Source organism: Pseudomyrmex gracilis, unplaced genomic scaffold, assembly GCF_002006095.1.
Source record: "Pseudomyrmex gracilis isolate BER0280 unplaced genomic scaffold, ASM200609v1 scaffold_159, whole genome shotgun sequence".
NCBI lineage: Eukaryota > Metazoa > Arthropoda > Insecta > Hymenoptera > Formicidae > Pseudomyrmex > Pseudomyrmex gracilis.
This window is the reverse complement of record NW_018020743.1, coordinates 352,708-373,753: the sequence shown is the minus strand read 5'-3', so window position 1 is coordinate 373,753 and position 21,046 is coordinate 352,708. Positions and strand designations below refer to the sequence as shown.

The following is a 21,046-nucleotide window of genomic DNA, read 5'->3' as shown; positions in this document are numbered from 1 at the left end:
TGTTCCCAACTCAAAGTTGTTCAAGTTTTCGAGGATAAATAATTTACAATCTGTCATCATTTTCATTTAGTCGTGTGTTTTATTTGTAAAACCCAATTTGTTCGCGGTTTCAAAAATAGGATAAATAAAAGCGAACTCCGTCTGTTCGGAAATATATAGGGAATTTCTTTTGGAAACGGTCGCGAAGAGGCGCTGCGATCGAGCGACGTGTTCGCAGCCCCGTTTCCAGTAACCACGGGTGGGTCGTGGTTGCGCGATTTGCGGCCGCCGATGAGCACAGGTAGGAGCCCAGCGGGGAGCGGACGTGTTCTCTCTCCTCTTTGTGCGCCGAGAACGGCTTGTCTGTGACAATTAAGAGCACGGTGTGGCCGCGACGATCGTCAGATACGGCGCGAGTGACGAGGTGCGAGAGAAATCGCAAAAGGGGTGGGTTCGGTCGCGTGGGAGCGTCGCGCCGTCGCGACGCGGCGTCGCACCGCGCCGACACACAGTGTGACAGCTCCGTGCAGAAGAGGGTGTGTGTGTGTAGGCCCCCGCGGACGCGGAGAGACACGATCCTCTCCTCCACGCGCCGGAGAATCGCGGAAAAAAAAACGCGGAGAAGAGTCACCTCCCTCCCCCCCCCCGCCCCGGTGATTCCCGTCGCGGTGTTTCCGGTTTTCTACGGGTTTCTTTTTTTTTCTCCCGTCGTCGTTGCGATTTTTTTTCCCCCAGGTCTCGGACAGAACCGACCGCGCGTGTTCATACGCCGCCGATCACGTCGCGATCAACGAATACAACGTACATACACGCTCGTTCTCGCGAGGAGAGAACGCGTTAACGGCGGTCCTTCTTTTCGCGCGACGGAGATCACACGGAAATCTGAGCCTCTCATCTGAAATTCAACCGGGGTACGTACACGCTCGAGAGCAACCAACTGTTCGCTCCGAGGATAAAAACTTTTTTTTAAAAAAAAAAAAGAGAGAATTTTCATCTCGTCGATTTTACGCGCGAAAAAGGAAGTTTCAGGAGTGGACTGTTCCCGCTCCTCCTTTTTGAGTCACTCCAACGGAACGTGGGCTATAGCCAGCCAGCCGGAATTCCGGGGATTCTGGCGACTCCGAAAAATCACCGATGTGACTCGCACACACGGAGGAAATGCATTATAGACACATTTGTAAACACGGTCAATACTTAAAAAAAAACAAAAAAACAAAAAAAAAATACGTACCGCTCTCTTTCCGTACAATTGTTTACGATCCGTCGTTGCTCTGTAATTAAAAAAAAAAATAAATCCACGAAAACGCGACATGCGTTAAAAAAAAAAAAAAAAAAAAAAAGATCAACGTATTCAGATATAACTCGTTACACGCGAAAAAACGCTCGGAGAATCTCGAAAATCTGTGGACAAAAAAAAAAAACAAAAAAAAAACAAAAAATACAGCACGCGCGCGCGATTGGAACTTGAAACTCTCACGCGATAATTATGCAAGGCACGTATATACCTCACGCGGCTGTGGGAATAATCAGTCGGCGACCTTTGCCGCATGACAAAATAGAGCATAAATCGGCATTAATTGTTTACAGACATTGATCGTGTATTGGCATATTCGATTGGTCTCGAATCAAGCTCGTCGACGCGCGAAGGAAACTTCGTAAACTTGTTCGAATCAGTCGCAATTTTCTGAATATGTGTGTGTGTGCGTGTGTGTGTATATAAAAGTTACGAAACTCAATAAATTCGAAATTGCACAGAGTGAATTCCGTGTGCGCGCGATGCGTATAATATTCTGAGAAATTGGATGTACGCGAAAACCACACGCGCGATTCTGCAGATTACGAAATATACATTTAATTTATCTGGTTGTTATTTAGGACATTTGTGTGTGCTACGTGAAATACATGAAAAACCCAGGAAATAATTTTAATCCAATGGGTGCATCTCGCGCGATCGCATTCCAGGGATTATTTTATCAATCCATTAAAGTAATTAAAGCCCTCTATCGCTCTTCTATCCGTCCCCTCTCCTCGCACACAAACTGATTACGGTACAAGTAATGTCAATAATAAGGTTCTTTATGTATTTTGCGATAAGTGTAAATCAACTGATATATATATATAAAACAAAAATACACAACCGACGATTTAATTACGTATCGCCGTAAATGAATCGTTTTCGTATATCGTGAAAACTTCCATTTTCGACGGAACTCTCAATAATTCACACTTGACGGATTACGACTGGTAATATCGCCAGTTTAAACCGCGCGCGATAGATATAACGTACACACACATTCATATTGCGAGAGATCTGATTAATTAATTATTTCGAACTTTGTCGTGTACGCGTTTTGTATTGCGTCACGCGCGTATATACGTGCGGGAATAATTCGCTATATAGCGGTGGGGTTCGATGTGTATTTGCTTAAACACGAAGGCAAGCAGCAAATTCACGATGCGCATTCATCCGCAAGCGCATCGTTTATTAAAAGCTGTCTGAACGCGCGCGAACGACGCGATTATCGTTATCGAGATGCAAGAATTTCTTCTCTCTTCCTCTCTCCGAGCGACGAAAAACGCGGCGTGATGATGATGATGAAACGGAAGGGACGCCCCTTCGGTATAGATGTGTGTATTATCGTTTTATCCCGTTTATCGGGACGCGAGACGTCAATGTTGCGTCCGCAATCACGTGCTTTCTGACCCCCGCGTATCGAAAATCGAACTGGCCGACGGCGACGGGGTCGCACATCTCTCTCGTCATCTGTCATGCACCCGAATGTGAATCGATATTATTTTCCCGCTTCTTCATTGTTTCGCTTTTCCGCGTGTGACGTTAATTGCACGTCGTCGCGGAAACGCGCATCGACGCGACGTGAGGGGGGAGGGGACTCGCAACCCTCTTCACGAAAATCGGACGACGTCGTCGCGCGCGCGCGCGCGATTTTTCCAAGCGCAAATGGTGCGCAGAAAAATCGCTGACGTTGATAGATAATATCGTATAACAGCTTGCTTTTTCTTTTTTTTTTTTTTTTTCATACGTACAGATGAATGCAAAAAATCCGACGGATGCCAATTTCGAGAACGTAATCTTTCGTTTAACATATATATATATATATATATACGTAAGATAAATCTGGATGACATTTTTCTTCTGTTCTCTCTTATTGCTTAGAATATTGAGAGAATAAATGTGGTTTTAAATTTCGATTTAACGATTTCTCAGAACGTGTGACGTTAAATTATATATACGCGTCGTCGAAATTCAACGCGCAATAATATTCGATCGTAAAACAACAACCAAAGTCAAAAAGACTTTGAAACAATTGTGTAAAAAAAAATACGCCTATGAAAAAAATTGTATCTATTGTCGAAGATTACACATCGCCGACTACTGCAATTATTATTACATAAGTCGTTACGTATTATAAAACACTGGATACTACAGTGTCATCGAAATAATGAACTCATGAAGTGCGTTTTCAATTAATCATTTTTTTTTTTTTATATATCTCGTAGAATTATCAGTGCAGCAATTTTTACATTTGTGTGGAATCTTCGTATTTTTGTTTTCCATATATATATATATATACTGGTGAATATATATATATATATACTTCCATATATATATCTCGAGTGTCATTATATACTTTTTTTCCAATTAAGAGAAACGTTTCGTTACGACCGCTGTTTACAACGGTGATAAATGCATTCCGGATGCAATCGCCAATTATGTACATAAGCGCATCGAATCGCGTTGTGTTTTCTTTTTTTTTTGTGTCTTGTTCATTATCACGTTGCTGCATCTCGTCGAGACCGACTCGTCCTTGATGTTATCGATGATCGATAATCAGATTGCCAAAGACACATAGCGAATAAATAAAAGGCGACGCGTTGCGTTTCGCGCAAATACATAAACATGACGCTTGATCAGCTCCCGTATAACCATCGATTTTCGTTTCCCATTATCTTCTTTATTCAATAAATGCGTCTCTACAATATTGTCCGTCATGAATGAAAACGCAACAGTTGCCGTGCGGTCGTGAATTAATTTCAGCTTTAGAATGTCCGTTTTTTTATCTCATTTTGCGTAATTACAATTTAAATTTATTATTATATGCGCGCGCACAATAATATCTAAATTACATTTTACGCGTTTTAGCGTTTTAACGATAACATGTAGATTTTATCGGGAGAATAAATAAATTACGTAATACGAAAATTAGTTGTGTGCGCACATTTTCGAAATAACCAAGTTATTTAATTGTTTAACAGCCAAACAGGGGAGTGAGGGAAATTATATTAAATAAAATATAACTACAACGCGTACTCGCGTCAAAAACCGAGCAATTTGTGTTTGTTAGTTGCGACAGTATTCTCTTCAGTGAATAATCTCTCGTCGTATTTTCCATTGTCATTGACAATAATTAGCGCGGTAATTTTAAAATGCAATTTATTTTACTTTACTTCTAATTTATTTTTTTTTTATTGTGTAATTTCTTTTTCTGTCGTTAAAAAAAATCAGAACTGGACGCTGCAGAATGGTCGAAGTCGACTTGGCGACTCTCTCTGCGATCGATATTCGTGTTCCGCAAAGTCGAAAGAGAGAGAGAGAGAGAGAGAGAGAGAGAGAGAGAGAGAGAGAGAGAGAGAGAGAGAGCCCCTTAACTTAATTCGGGATAGTTTAATCGCGCGGAATCACACAGTTAACTTTGTTGGTCAGACGATGTGATTGCTCTTCGAGAGCAAAAAACGCGAAAAAATTAAGATCGTTAAAGCAAATCGAATTTCTTCTTCTTCTTCTTCTTCTTCTCTCTTTCTCTCTCTCTTTAACGATTTGGTCGTAGATACGTATAAAATTGTGCGATTATTGAATCGTGTAAAACTGGAATTTTATCGACGAATTTTAAGACTCACAATCTGACACATTTTATAGATAACAATATCCGGTAAATTATTATTGAAAATCTCATTATATATATATTGAAAGTTCAATTGTACGTTGAATAAAAAGAACGAGAAGCTATGTAAGATTTTAACAAATCCCGTGGATTGCGTACGATTTTTTCTCGACGAAGCCCCGCTGAAGGTATTTAAAAATTCGTTGCGGAACCGCTGGAGGAAAGAACGACGTTGCTTTATACCTGCTAACCTTGGTGGCATGACATTCGATAGTTACACATCAGTACGCTTGTGTGTGTGTGTGTGTACATCCGGACATACAAACGCGCGACGCGCGGATTCACTTTCAGCAAAATCGTTATCGAGAATCAACACAGACAGAGAGCGAAATTAAAAAAATTATCGCTAAGATACATCCACGTATACTGACGTAAGAAAATTAACCGTTAACCCATCGGTTAATGGCCATTTTACGCGTTGCAAGTTCCCAACATGTTTTCAATTATCATTACTTTGTATACAACGTATTTGTGTTTATTTTTACGGTATGTATTGTGTAGAAAAAAAAAAAAAAATATCTTAACGCGAACTCCACGTGGGGCGCGCGAAATAACGAGAAAAAATACAACTCGAGTGCGATAATTCGCGAATTATTACACACGTGGAAAAAAAACATCCACTGAAAGAGAAGTGGAATTTAGAAGTGATGTTTTATTGGGGGGGGGGAAAAAAAAAAAGATAATACGATACGCGATATTCTATTTCAACTGAAACTTATCACTCCGAAAGCTCCGTGCGATAGGAGGAGAGCTCCGGCAATATGGCTCGTCTGCAATATATATACGTGCTTCCGATAATGGCCAATAAATTGTGCAATATAATGTCCTCTGGTCTGGGTTAGTGTGCGTTTGCTCTTGTACGCAAAATTTCCTGTAGAATTTCCTCGCTCAACCGCAGAGTTACATCATATTCGTGGAAAACTCGCCCCCCAAAAAAAAAACAACGTCGTTGTAAAACAAAAATAGAACGGAAAGAAACACTCGATCTCTCGATCGTCGAGATTTCTCGATTCTCTCTCGCGATCTTAATCTCTCTTCGAGATATTATCAAAATCGTAAAAATGTAGATACATCGTTTAAAACTTGTTTACCAACTTTTGATACGTCAATCAAAACTTGCTGAATCTGATTTTATCCACTTGTTACGGAGAACAGAAAATTTCTCTCGCGCGCGTTACATTGTTTATTTAAAAAAAAAAAAAAAATTACAACTGTAGCGCTAGTTTCCGGAGAAATGTACAAGCGCAATTTTTGATAATTTTATAAATTAGAAGAAACGTGTGATATAATAAATTATTTCTCGCAATTTATGTTCTGATTAAAACAGAGACGACATCGCGCGCGCGCGCGTAAAAAAAAAAAAAAAAAACACAATACCGAGAAACGAGATCTCGCGAAACGCAATAAATTCTCTTTTATTGAGCAATTCGTGTTACGCGATAAATAAAGTTATTTCCGGAAATGTCAGCCCCGGCCGAAAGTTTCGAGATGTACGAAATATCGAATCATACTTCGCGGCCGGACGTGTTTACGGGGGGGCACTCTCTCTCTCTCTTTCGAACAGAATTAAATTATTTCGAACAAATGCAATTTATCGAAGAGGAAGGAGTGTCGATCCTTGTGTATCGGTTGTGTAGAATTTCGTGACGCGAATGCAGAACGCGGCGCGTCCTGTCGCGTTGCGCAGCAACTCTCTCGAATCGTATTTCGAGAAACTAGAATGTGAGTCAGGGGCACCCTGTATATAGAATAATGACGTCAACGGCGATTGAGCAGTGTGATTCCCGGCAGTTTTAGTGCCGGTTATAGAATCATTGCAATAGTTATGAGAGCGCTAAACCAGAACCGACTTGGAACGGCAAACGTTCCCCTTGTGGCAATAATCGTTCGCCGCATTTCTACCCGTTTATTCGCGCAAACGTCAAAAAAGCGCGCAATCGTCGGGAGTTTTCAAATCTCCGCGAATGAAGACAACCGCGGAGATGAAATAAACGGCGGGATTATATATCCGCCAGACAGAACAGAGAAAGAACAATTCACATCCCCCCGCGCATTATTATCCTGAAAATGACTGACGGTGGTACTCGATGCGCGCGGAAACTGCGCGACGCGGGAGAAAATGTGAGAGAGGGCGAACGGATTGCTCTTGACGAAGTGCAGTGCGTGCGGCACCACAATACACGCGGCTGGATGAATTAATAATCTATATATGCTCTTTTTTTTATTACGTTCTATTTTGTTCTTTAATTCTCTCTCCGAACAAATTGAACGCGTAAATTAACAAAAATGTAATTGTAAAACAAACGGATTTAAATGATTCGGTTTTTTTTTTTTTTTTTTTTTTTTTTTTGTTTTTTCCTCGTTCAATCAAGACGCGTTCCTGTATAATTAACACAATGGAGAGAAAATAAATTGAAATTGTCGAAGCACAATAATTGAAAATTCGTTTCCAATATATACGCGCAAATATTTATATATAAAAAACATATTTAACGCAACTACCCGATTGCGTGCGTGTGTGTGTAACCTGCTATATTGCTACGCTACGTTGTTGTTTAAGTAATAAATCCAATTTTATTACACAGGCGTATCGCGGCAGCCCGATTAAATGACGTTTTCCTTCGAAACAAATAATATATCGCGGATAATTAATTTATGTTTCTGGGCGTTAATTATTAATTAGCTCTTCCTCTTTCGAGGACTTCGCGTTTTGATTTACGGCGTATCGCGCGATAAACTAGTAGTCGCGCAAGCGTTATATGCCGAACGTTCAATTCCAGTCCCATGCAGATATCTCCCGTCCGTTGAGAGTGACGTCAAATGAATCGTAACGCTAGCGCTTCCGTCCGTTGACCCAACAAAATTTGACCTGGATCATAGAGAAGAATTATTAAACCGTCGAAAGAGCAACAGACGAGCCATACAAACGATCGACGAGAATTTTTCCAACAAGACGACGGATCGATATTGCACCTTTTTTTTTACATTTAGTTTTTTTAAATATTTCTTTTTTCTCTTTGCACTCTTCGTACTCAGTGTGCTATTTTCCTTTAAAAATATATGCGTAAGTGTGTACCAATCAATATTGCGTTTCAGTTTTATATGTAAATGTATACAGAGAGAGAGAGAGAAAGAGAGAGAGAGAAAAAATAAAAAAAAAAAACTATCGAATAAAACTTTTATCTGACAAGAGAGAATACGGATTTGTTACATATTTGCGTATCGCGCGCGTATATATATATATATATATGTATATACAAAAAAAAATAGATTTTGTTTTTTTATTAAAATGAAAGCGAGGCATTGTCTGTGTGTATGTGCGCCGATGAGAGCGCTCGGTGATTTAATAGTCGCTTTGTATCTTCAGACGATACGCAATTGAGAGTCCCTGCTGATTACTGACGCAGATTGATAATGGAAACGTACATTTCGGTGCTCTGCGATAACATTTGGCATAATGACGTCAAACGCGCGTACGCAAGCTCCCTGTCCTTTCTTCTGTTAACCCGTTATATCAACAGTAAACGTCGACCGACAATCCGTGTGTATGTTCTCTCGCATGCTTCGTATTATACTTGGTGTCCCAAAGAAAATCACAGTATTTAGCGGAGAGAAATATTTGTCAAAATTTATACGTTATATAGCGAGACGGCATATATATAAGTGTTATTCTCGCGAAATTGATCGCGTTTTCTTCTTCTTAAACCCCGAACTCCGCATCGATTTCCCATCGAGGTGTAATTCAATCGGCGCTTTAATCGCGCAGGACTATCTCTCTTCATTAATTTGGAATTAATTAAGCTTTTATAGAGAAGTGCAAAACCCGATTTATTTGGGATTTGTGTGTGTGTGTGTGTGTGTGTGTGTGATAGAGAGATACATCTCGCGTTACGTTCCCTGTATCTGTAACTGATAGCGGGTACGCGATGTGTGAAAACCGTGTGCGAGTACAAATTATTGCACGGGCATTATCATATTAAGAATTATACGAGCGCCGATTGAAATTGACATCCATTTGCGAGAGCAGTTCAGTACAAGCTCGGCGTTGTTGCCCCGAAGAGCTCTCTCTCTCTCTCTCTTTCTCGCTATCCTTCAAACGAGATCGCGTTTCGTAGCACACATTTTTCTTTATTTTGTCACAGTGAAATAACGCGCAAACAGATTGATTGAAATCCGAATATAAAGGGGAAAAAAAAACCATAAAAAGTGTTGTTGAAAATAATAACAATATCAATGGAATAAATTGATTATTAGAGTTTAATCGATCGGGAAACGAGTGTTTAATTGATAATAGTATTTAATTAACGACGATTAAATGAAAATATCTGCGATATAAAAAAATTGGAAGAAAATATGATAGAGGTAAATATTTGAGAAAAACCGGAAAAAAATCGCGAGAAGAAAGATATGAATCTTGTTGTTTGCGTTAGCGTGTGTATGTGTGTGTATATGTATATATATATATATATAGTTCTGCGATTACAAATGTGTGATTCTGTCGCTTGTTAACGAATCAATGTCGAATGATTTCTATTTCGACAGTGGGAAAGCTCGGAATCAGACTTTTCGGACACCGAGGACTCAAATGATTTAGGGGCCGGTGCGGACCCCGAGATCTGCGCAATGGACACTGTAGATAGTGTCAACAAGCGGCAGGCTACCCGTGTGTTCAAGAAATCCAGTCTCAACGGCAAGATCACAGTTTATCTCGGCAAACGAGACTTCGTCGATCACATCACGCACGTAGATCCAATCGGCAAGTGTATTTTAATTTATTATTAAAAAAAAACGTACACACGTAACGTTTGTGTGTTGAAAAAAATTTCTTTGCAAAATTTCAGACGGTGTCGTTCTGATCGATCCCGAGTACATAAAGGATCGAAAAGTATTCGGTCATGTTCTGGCCGCGTTCAAGTACGGCAGGGAGGACTTGGACGTGCTCGGACTGACATTTCGCAAGGATCTTTATCTGGCCGCGGAGCAAATTTATCCAGCTGTGCAGGGATCTCAGCCGCCCAGAGAACTGACGCGGTTGCAGGAAAGACTCATGAAGAAATTGGGAAGCAACGCGTACCCGTTTTACTTCGAGTTGCCACCTCACTGCCCCGCTTCGGTTACTCTGCAACCGGCGCCGGGTGACACCGGCAAACCCTGCGGCGTCGAATACGAGTTGAAGGCGTTCGTGGGCGAGACGCAGGACGATAAACCTCACAAACGGTACACGGACTTCCGATTTTGGAAAAACAAAAACAAAACAAAACAATTGGTTGTGAAAAAACTCAATTTTTTTTACTCGGTAGGAGCTGTGTGAGACTGGCGATCAGAAAAGTCATGTACGCGCCGTCGAAGCAGGGAGAACAACCGTCGGTTGAAGTTAGCAAAGAGTTTATGATGTCTCCGAATAAGCTGCATCTGGAGGCCTCCCTCGATAAGGAGCTTTATCATCACGGCGAGAGTATAGCTGTGAACGTGCATATAGCAAACAATAGCAACCGGACTGTGAAAAAGATAAAAGTGTCAGTTAGGCAGTTCGCAGACATCTGTTTGTTCTCGATGGCGCAGTACAAATGCACAGTCGCCGAGGCCGAAAGCGAGTGAGTATTCCCCAGCTGATTGTTTCAGCGTTCCTTATCGAAGAACGAACGATATTGCACCCCGGTGAGATGCGCGAACACAATGATAGTAGTACGCAGTAGTTTCACTTGGAAAGCGATTTTGGTTGTGAATCCGTGGAGAAATGATGGTGAAAATAAACATTTTTTTCTATTACGAGAGTAATAATTGCACTTCGATCTTTCGAATTGAATCCTCGAAAACTCTTCGCGCAAATGTTTTAAATTTTTATAAATTTAATTCTTCAAAATATTTTTTTTTAAAACTACAACTCGTGATTGTTTTATTATCCAAACATCGCTTTTCAATTACGATTAAATTTAATTCTAGGACGTGTTAGAGGTGAAAATTTTTAATTTACTAAGCGATTGATTTCAAATCATATATATATATAGCGATTTAGTCGAATTTAAATTAGCGCGGCTTGATTATGTGCGGTCGCGGCATTTAGAAAAAAAAAAAAAAAAAAATTGAGAAATTTCTGAGAATCTCGAATCAGGATCCAGATCGTGAGCGACTTGAGATTCAAGTCGCGACACAAAGTTCTGGGGTGATTAAAATTCTCGCGCGCGATAAGCAGAGAACTATGACGAGCAGGAGAATAAGATGATTGCACTGGCAGTATAGGGGTATCGCCAGGATTCACCCTGAGCAAGGTGTTCTCTCTAAGGCCGACGCTTGCCGAGAACAAAGACAAGCGGGGCCTTGCTCTAGACGGTCAGCTTAAACACGAGGACACCAATCTCGCGTCTAGTACAATGTGAGTGCGAGTGATTAAATGCTCGCTATTTCCCTCATTACTCTCTCTCTCTCTCTCTCTTTCTCTCTCTCTCTCTCTCTCTCTTTCTCTCTCTCTCTTTCTCACCTTTTCTTTTTATCTGGGTACTAAAGAAGAAAAAAGAATCGAGATAACGGAGGCTGGAAATCGGCCAAATGACTCGCGTCGGTCGTTCTTCGCCGGCTGTAATCACGGCGATATCTCATAGCGAACATCCCGACTTTATGGGAATTTGTCGTGTCCCGAGTGTCATAAAAATGAGGCATAACGGAGCGGATATGATAGTACACTTTTTTCGAAGCAATTTTACAAAGTGTTTGAGAAAAAAAGAAAAACGCTTGAAAATTGCCAAGACTGATCTTTTTTTCCAACGTTCGAACACGCTCTCGAGAGAAATTAAATTGAGTTGAAGATGAAATCGAAAAAATAGAGAACTTGGAGAGATGAAATTTACTTTTAATACTGTCTTCAGTAGTTTGATAAATGTCAACGTAAAAAAATACATAGCTTGAGACGCACAAAGTGTAATGGGATCAAAATTTATTTCCGTTTTCCAGCCTTCCGGTTTTGTTGTTTTTTTCTTTCTTTTATTGAAAATGGAAAATGGAATGGCAGTATTTTTTGTGCTGGGGATTTTTTTATTAACGCGGTGGCCTGTAACCATGTATAGAATCTGAATCGGTGGTGGCCTCTCTCTCATTTCCTTTGCAAATTTCCCCCCTTTTCATATACACCTTTTTTTCCTTATATTTCTTCTATTTAAAAAAAAAAAAAAAAAAAATGTGTACCTTTAAGATATTTAAGAGAAAATATCTGTTTTTTGTTCTCTCGTTAAATATATGAACGCGTGTAAGTGTTTCACACCTTATATATTTCCCTCAGGCACTGAAGTACAAGGATTGTCGAGCCCCTCGCCCTATTCTCGTCTTTCGTAATTGTAGATTTGTATCGCAATGTGACGCACAAGCTGATACATGTCGTATATATTATATGATCACACATGTTATAGTAAAAAAATTTATAATTAATGTTCTTCTTTTAAGTTCTCTCTTTTTTTCCGCATTATTTTTTTTATCGTTCGACAATTTCAGCGCAAATCAATAATATTATCGAATTGTTTGTAATTTATCACTAAATATGATTATGTGTTTGTGCAATTAAAAAATATACGTATAAATATTTAATTATAGTTTTGCAAATTAACGATGTTAAAATATCTCTTGAATATCATATATATAGTAATATATTATATATAGTATAATAACGTAATATTACAAAGAGAAATAGAGAATGTATTGTAAATTGGAAAGCGCGTTTACATAGTGATATTATAATTTTAAAAAACTCGCGGATCGCGCGGTTTACACGTGGTAACGCTGTTAGCATTGGCACTTATGCTGGTTGTGTGTTCAAATGTCAGGGAGGGATGCCCCGTGGGCCCGGGTTTCACGCTGAGCAAGGTGTTCATGTTGACACCCCTTCTGGCCAACAACAAAGATAAATGGGGGCTCGCCCTCGACGGCCAACTCAAACACGAGGACACCAATTTGGCGTCCAGCACCCTGTAAGGACCGCGATGCTTGAAAACTGAGCCTGCGACACACGCCTAGAACTTGATACGTCGCTGCGTCGCGTTGTTTAGCCTCGTATTTAGCGCCGCGAAACAAAAAAAAAAAGATACGTTGTTAACATTTTTCGCTCTCGATCGCGCGAAAGTTACGAGAGATTTAATAATCGGAGAATTTTACGGTTTTTCTTAAAATTTATAGTTTTAAGAATGTCTTCTCGAGAACGTCTTGCGATTGAATAGTCGCCGAATTTTCAACACAAATGCTTAACAATTTCATATTACTCTCTCTCTCTCTTGTGTTGTACAAATTGTTTCGTAAATATTGACATTGTGACATTTTGCGTTAATCCAAATCGAAATTTTTCGAGTTTAATTACCCGCTTATCTAATTAGACCGAGTTGAAATCTCGCGGGATCTCTTCTATTTTGGTTTTTCCGCGTGGAGCGGGAAATTCGAACGAGCATATATATATATATTCAGCGCTAAATGCTAGGCGAAGAATGCGAGAGCGGTGTTTATTAGCGGTGTGTAGTGACACACGTGTCGTTTCACGCACGCAACGCGCAACACACACGCCTCTGGGAATTTCATTTTCGTCCGCAACGCTTTCTATACGATATGATCGGGGACAAAAAAAAAAAAAAAAAAAAAAAAAAAAAGAAAATTATACATACACGTTGCCTGCAGCGGCGAAGCTTTTCTCAAACGATCGATCGATCGAGATGGCGAGCGATTTGACTCAATCATTTTTTGAACGACACACACATAAATTTTGTTTTAGCCAAGTTCACCGAGATTTTCACTGGGAAATGTTGTTTTTGCGCACATCCCGTTAGATCTGCAACTTGGATGCAATTCGAGACGCTCTAAATTTTTTTCTCGGTACAAATTCCGAAGTACAACGCATCGATTCTTTTGATATCGTTTTCTCGCAATTTCACACCGTGTATAATTAATTCTGTACGTAGCGAATTTATAGCACGGTGTGTTTTATTTTTTCACATAGTGGATTTTTGAAAATGGAATAAAAAAAGCATGATCCGGTAATTCATTTAAAAAATAAACTGTTTTTTTTTTTTACGATATCGAGAGAATTGAAGATTCGGAATTTAAAAAGAATTTGGGACGCAAAAAGTACCTTTTTCTCGAAGCAAAAATATATCAACCGGAACATATACTTTCCCGATTTACCTTCCTTCTGCTTGTATTCGTAAAAAAAAAAAAAAAAAAAAAAAAAAAAAAAANATGGCATCGCCACCGCATTGCATGAATTTGTTTATCGAGCTTATTCATTTTCATTGTTGTAGTCTCTTAGAAATGTGTGCATGTGTGAATTATTATCGCTTTATTTTCGTGAATATATTCTCGAACGAATATATATATTCGCGAATGTGTGTGATTTTTAACCTTGCACGCTCGCTCTCTTTTCCGTTCCTTCCAGCGAATAACGTAAAAAAAAAAAATGCTAAATCGTTACGTTGCTTTTCATTGTTGCACGACACACAACTAATCACACGTGAGCTTGCACAAGCGTGTTAATTTGATGATGAGAATGCACCGATAACCAGAATGAATACGGTTTGCAGTGTGGTCGATCCGTCGCAGCGTGAGAACCTCGGCATAATAGTTCAGTACAAAGTCAAAGTCAAACTCTGCCTCGGTGCACTTGGAGGGTAAGTTTCAATATTCATTTAAACTTTGATAACTGGATATGTTTAGATTAGAGAGAGAAACTTTCAAATCGTAAGAACGTTCTCCCTTCGGGTGTTTTCGAGATATTCGAGTTCTTCTCAACACCGTTCAGAAATTTAATAAGATTCTCTTTTTTTGTAATTTTAAGAAGAACCCGAAGAGATATCCTCTCTTGTGAACAAACTCCGCGTGTACAAAAAAAATAATTTTTTTCGAAATACACTTCGAAATAATTTGTCATTAATAATTTTTGTGTTTCTCGCTCTTGTTGATCGACAGTGAGTTAGTCGCGGAACTGCCTTTTATCCTGATGCATCCGAAACCGGAGGAAGAGGAACCGGCGCCGTCCACAGCTCGACCAAGCCCTACGCACAGAAACACCGACAGCGGAGCCGATACGCTCGACACAAATCTCATTCAATTGGATACGTGAGTGTGCTCAGACAAAAATTTGGAAATCCATACACCAACAATTCTTTTTTCAAAAAAAGATTCGAGCTCGATCCGAGGTTTAATTTCTGTTTGCAGAGATGCGGACGGGGACGACGATATAATATTCGAGGACTTTGCTCGTCTCAGGCTTAAAGGCGAGACGGAAGCTTGACCATCTGAATGGTTAACGCCACCATGTCCGTAGAACGGAGAATGCGGTCCATTTGGTGTTCCCAAGAATGCTTCAATAGCCTTCCGTACAATTTCATTTATAAAGAAACGTAGAATAAAGGCGCCAAATGAAAGCGCAATTTCTGCCGCACTTTAAAGTGCTTTAAAGCATTTTTAGCGCTAAATGAACATCATCGCCAATGATGCCAATAAATATATAACGCAACGCTGCCGCGACAATGAGCTTAAACAGGGATTATTGTTCGAGTTTGTTGTAGCAGCATCATTGCCATTAACAAAGCACACGATATTTTACCGTTTTGAGAAATTTTAAGATTTACCGTGAAGAAAAGATTGTGTAAAAAAAAAAAGAAAAAAAAAAGAAAAAAAAACAACAAGAAAACCTTTTAAAGGAACCTTTTAAAAGGAACCGAAAAAAATATATATATATTACACGAAAGAAGAAGAATTTTGCTCACATTTTTGTGAGTGATTTGAGATTCTTTTTCTTTTTTTTTTTTCTTTTTTTATCTTTTGTATAGGTTGAAGCTTTTTCAACAATCGTCATTATTCACGGGAAGCGTGAAGATGACGAGGAGATGCGCAGAAGATTGAGATTTTTCTAGAAAACACTCGTTTGTTCAAAATTATTCATTACGGCGCCGTAACACATAATTTGTCGAACAGGTCTTCTAACGTAATTAATGAACAATTGATTAAATCGTTGTTTTGCGGCCTCTCTGCTCATCATTTCAACGTGGTGATCTCGATTCGTGGGAGAAAAAAAAAAACACGGCAAATTGTGACAATTGACGAGATATTTTGATTAACGCCGTCGCTACACTACGCCTTGGCTCTGAAGACTGATTTTGGGAAGCACTTCCAAAGAAAACGTTTTTTAACTCGATCACGTGTTTTATTGCGAAAACTTTTCACGCGAAAAACAGTAGCGTCGCGAACAAACAACAACTTGTTCAGTATCTCATCTATCTTTTTAATATTTCTTTCTCCGAAAAAAAAATCGCAAATCAAACGTGCGAGTAATCCGACGATTCGTTTGGTTAATTAGTTACGTATATATAGATTACGAGTCAGTAAATACGAAGTTATCACTTTGTTCAGTTTAATTACCGGCAAATTTCCAGTTAAATGAATAATCGAAGTGGGTGATGCGGATTTTGAAACCGAGTCCAATGATCCATGATTCTGATTGCACATCGCATAAATTTCTCTCAACCTGAGTTTTAATATTGCACGTGATTCTGAAAATCACGCGGATGAGATTTATATTTTCACTCCTCCAAATCGGATCGGAGTCACGCACAGAGTCTTTAGATTTACTTCGCATGATGATCGTATAAAGCATTTTCGAACACGGCCAGTACACTTGTCTTTTTAAGTTCGCACCGCGAGAGATAAAAACTCTTGTTAGTTTTTACATTTTTACGTTTATCGATACGAACAATTGAGAGTACGTGCGCGCGAATGTGCGCGTTGCAAAGAAATACCATATATTGTCCTGCGCAGGACAGGAAACGAGTCAGTCGCGTTAACGCTTCTTTCACTTTTTTATTATATACTTTCCCTTTCATTTGGGTGATATCTTCATTCACGTCATCATTATATGGGACAAACAATAGCTTGTGAAGGACGATGAAAATAAAGAAAAAAAAAAAAAAAAGAAAAAAAAGAAACGGTTGTATCATATTTTTCGGTGTAGTAAAGTTCCGCGTGAACTTAGATCGTAACAACGAGAATAGAAAATTTATTATTCCAACAAATCTTTAAAAAATCGCGATCGAGACTATATAGAAACGGCTATTTAGAAACAACGTCGTCAACGCAATAATTTTAATCATTCAAAGACAAGAAATGCGAAGAAATGCGCGCGACGGAAAAAATAGAAAAGAGAGATGGCATTTCGAGATGCGGATGGTCAATTCGTAGGTGTATTTATGCATAATTTGTAGGATTTGTCGATAAAACACACTATATAAGATTTGTATAACATTTAATTCGTTGCGCACACATTTCTCTCCCTCCTCCCACTTCTTACAGAAACACACACATACATACACACACACACACACACACGGTTAATTAAGAACGGCGAATTACTAGTACAATCGTAAGTATCGACTTCGATTTACGCGTTTCTAAGACTGTTCGATAATTCGATTTTTTACAATATATTAAAGTATACCGCGTGTTATAATCTCTCAGCTCGTCCGTGTTTAAACGATAATAAATCATTTTAGCATTTTTGATATTGATTGCCTAACTGAACGCGCGAGAACCATTTTTGCTACCAAGTTTCGGAAACGTTTACACAAACCGATTACACTTATCTCGCTCTCATTTTTCACCGCAACATTTTTGAAAACTTTGTCCAATTTTTTATTTGGCAAATTTTTGACTTGCTGCAATTCTACCATAACTTTTTTTTTTTTTTGTTTTTCTATCATAGCTTATATATCTTTCGTCTACTTTACCAAATGTAAATTACAAATAAGAAAGTAAATAACACATTCGATAAAATAATGTTTAAATCTTCGTATACTATTAATTCCTTTAGAATATTAATGACCACTTTTCATTCCGAAGACGACGGGATATATATTCGGTTTTTGCAACAAATAAATTTTGTATTCTAAACCTGTTAACGATGTGTGCGAACAAGTAAGGTTCGCGTTGTGGGGGTAGAAACGAAGATTAATTAAACCCGTCGACGTGCGTTAGAATGGCGCGAGTTGCACGAAGAAGAAGAAAAAAAAAAATCTGTAAACAGCATTATACATGCATACACAGGGGAGGCAAGGGAAAAATAGTATTTTTTATCACACTTTTAGCGTTTACAAACTGTATTTAGACGAGGCAACAAAGCGTGTGTGTTGGTCCGCCGTCTTTTCGTCGTGCGTTTATCGTTTTAAACGAACGACCACAAAACAGGACCGTATTATACTTTCTGATACCAAAGCTGACATTTCCCGTTTTTTTTTTTTTAATCATTTTTTATTATTATTATTATTTTTTTTTTGACAAAACAATACTCGTCGAAAGAAAAAGGCATTGAAAGCAAGCAAATCGCGCGAGGACCCAAAACCCAATTTTAATTTCAATCGACTCATATCTGTCTGTTATGTGTTGTTCAATACAATAAGATCGGACTCGAGCTATTTTGTGTGAAACTCTTGTGTACTATGTTTAATTCTGCAATAATAATACAATAATCTCATATATATATATTTTAATCAATATTATGTTAATTAATCATTATTAGTTCATTGAATTTATTTTTATATCCTACATTTATATACTCGTTCACTTATTAAATGTTGAATTAAATATTCAACGGGCGGTTTGCTTGAAAAAAAAAAAAAAAACAAACAAAAAAGAGTCACTTTACTTTTTTAATTCACTCTCGTGAATAATAATTAAAATAAAAAAAAAACGTGAGTGTTCAACGAATGTAGCTGTTTTTAATTAAGGGAAAAACATTTGCGGCGACTGTTGAATTGTCGATTCTTCGATTACTGTTTTAAACGACGTGTATGTGCGAGCGTATATGCGCGCTTATGTGTATAATCACAGGAGAATATATATATATATATACATACATATATTTTATATTTTCACCTGCGGAGGCGCGGATATTTTTTTATATGATCGCGAACGAGTAAATCATTAAAAACGTTTATCGTTTATATAATATTATCCGCTAAAAACCAACCAGAATCGCCAGACGAAGATTGCACAAAAACAACCCGAGAGAGATAATTAAAGTCAATAAAAGGTGCCGTCTCTGTAACTTTACGATATAGAGATTGTTTTCACACGTGATATGTATAATGCACACGCGCGCGAAGTTTTCAATCAAAAATGCCACAAATTTTTTTAATCGATTTTTTAGTCATACGACATATAAAAAATTCACCAACGCATTCCCCCTCCCTCTATTGTGTTTAATAAAAACCTCCGCTTGATATTTTATTTCGCACATATCCAAAGATTTCAAAGCTGTTGTTTTTGTAAGAATAAAATTTTTCAGATACGCTTTATATTTAACGAATCATAATATATATTATCACTGCGATAAGAAGAAAACGATTGCATTACGCTGCTTTTGATATACGGAGTATTATATTTTGCACTTGGGAAAAAAAAAAAAAAAAGATCGTGTTTCTCTTATTTAGATTTTGTTCAATTGAAAATCGCATTTGTTCTGCAAGTACGTGTAAGTCGGATGTTATTTGTGACGAGAAGAATGGCTGTATTAGTCGAAAAAAATAGGTCGTTAATCGTTTTGCGCATAATTTCAGCGAACTGGCATAAAGCTGAAAAATCCGGGAGAAAGAAGACAAAAAAAAAGTAGGGAAGAATGCGAGANAAANAAANANAAAAAAAAAAAAAAAAAAAAAAAACATTTATGCGTTCCGTTTTTGAAAGTGAGTGATTAACGTATTCAAGTACTTGATGTACAAGTGTTGTGGATAATTACTGTTAGATTCGTAAATCGTAAAAAAAAAAAAAAACACAAGAAGAGACACAGAAGAGACCGGTTAATTAACTAACTTGTACATTAAACACGTATTAGGGATGATTTATTTATTAAAAAAAAAAACAAACAATTGTGCATTGTTATAGCAGTCGAGAATTGAGTGTCGTCTATAAACGTTCGTTGGTCGATTCGAACAATTTGTTTTGTATGTAAAAATTGATATTATATTATACGATATGATATTACACGAAACGGAGAACAAAGAGAGAAAGAGAGAGAGAGAGAAAGAGAAACAAGCGAGAGAGAATGCGAGAGTGCATGTGTGTAAAGTAAATGGCACGATACAAACAAACAAAAAAAAATGATGCATAATATATTGTATATGTAAAAATCGTGTATTCTCGTATTGTAACTCTAGCTATAATAATTTAATAAAATGCTGTATATATACACACACATATATATATATATATATATTTATTATATCTACATATATATCGAAAACCACACATCTCTTTCTACGTTTCTAAATTTTTTTTCTTATTCGCATGAGTTTCTCAAATATACAAAAGTTTTGTCATTAGTATTTAACTATCAAGAGAGAGGAGAGATTAAAAAAAAAAAAAAAAAAAAACAGAAAACAGCATTATTAAATTAATAATCATCTTGAACTTTTAGACAACTTTCCCAAACGATTTCGACATAAATTACACATGCGATGTATTTAGCAAATTACAGTCGAAGCTTTTTGAAATTGAAGAAGTTCTTTAATTAAAGAAGTGTAATTAACGAAGCCGATCGGCCTAAAACGTTAAAAGTTCCGTCTTGATGATATTAAATTCACGTCTCTCTCTCGTCCCGGGTGTTTTTTTTTTTTTTCTTAGCGAATTGTATTGAGAGAAGATTTAAAGTGTTAAACATTTCTTATCATGTGAAACGTATATTTTTTTTAAATAACACACGACTAGATATAAAACCTGCATGAAATATCGATATTGGTTCAAATAATATTGCGACAAATAAATTCTACTTGAAACGATTTCTGCAACTATCTCAATTTTAAACTTCAGAACTTCATTCGCGGAACATGAGAATAAGGGAAATATTCAAATCTTTCCCCGGTAGTTTTCCAAGTAATTTTCAAGGGGAAAGGGTTGAACTAACAGGGGAGGCAAATTCACTATTTCGTTCACGTAGAAACTTTATTCAGATTTAGTCATCTTTAGTCATCTCCCGTCGCAAATTCTTATCATAAATCGCGTAGGACGCGGAGAAATAAAGAAAAGGAGAGAAAAAGAGAAAAAAAAAACAGCACGAGACGTGCATAAAAAGATACATATTCGCTGTACAA

General features: G+C 37.9%; 1 protein-coding gene across 5 annotated transcripts; it reads left to right on the top strand.

Moving 5' to 3' along the window:
* Positions 1–223: 223 nt before the first annotated feature.
* LOC109857412 (beta-arrestin-1-like) lies at positions 224–20,122 on the top strand. 5 transcript variants are annotated; one of them, XM_020433689.1, is made up of 9 exons: positions 224–280; positions 9,483–9,696; positions 9,782–10,157; positions 10,241–10,534; positions 11,176–11,313; positions 12,752–12,895; positions 14,489–14,575; positions 14,874–15,023; positions 15,123–20,122. In XM_020433689.1, the coding sequence occupies exons 2-9, from the start codon at positions 9,564–9,566 to the stop codon at positions 15,196–15,198; spliced, it is 1,398 nt and encodes a 465-aa protein (XP_020289278.1). In that variant the 5' UTR covers positions 224–280; positions 9,483–9,563; the 3' UTR covers positions 15,199–20,122. The 5 variants fall into 5 exon arrangements, with proteins under 5 accessions (XP_020289278.1, XP_020289277.1, XP_020289276.1 ...); XM_020433688.1 differs by lacking the exon at positions 224–280 and adding an exon at positions 490–890; XM_020433687.1 differs by lacking the exon at positions 224–280 and adding an exon at positions 8,510–9,302.
* The last annotated feature ends 924 nt before the right edge of the window (positions 20,123–21,046 follow it).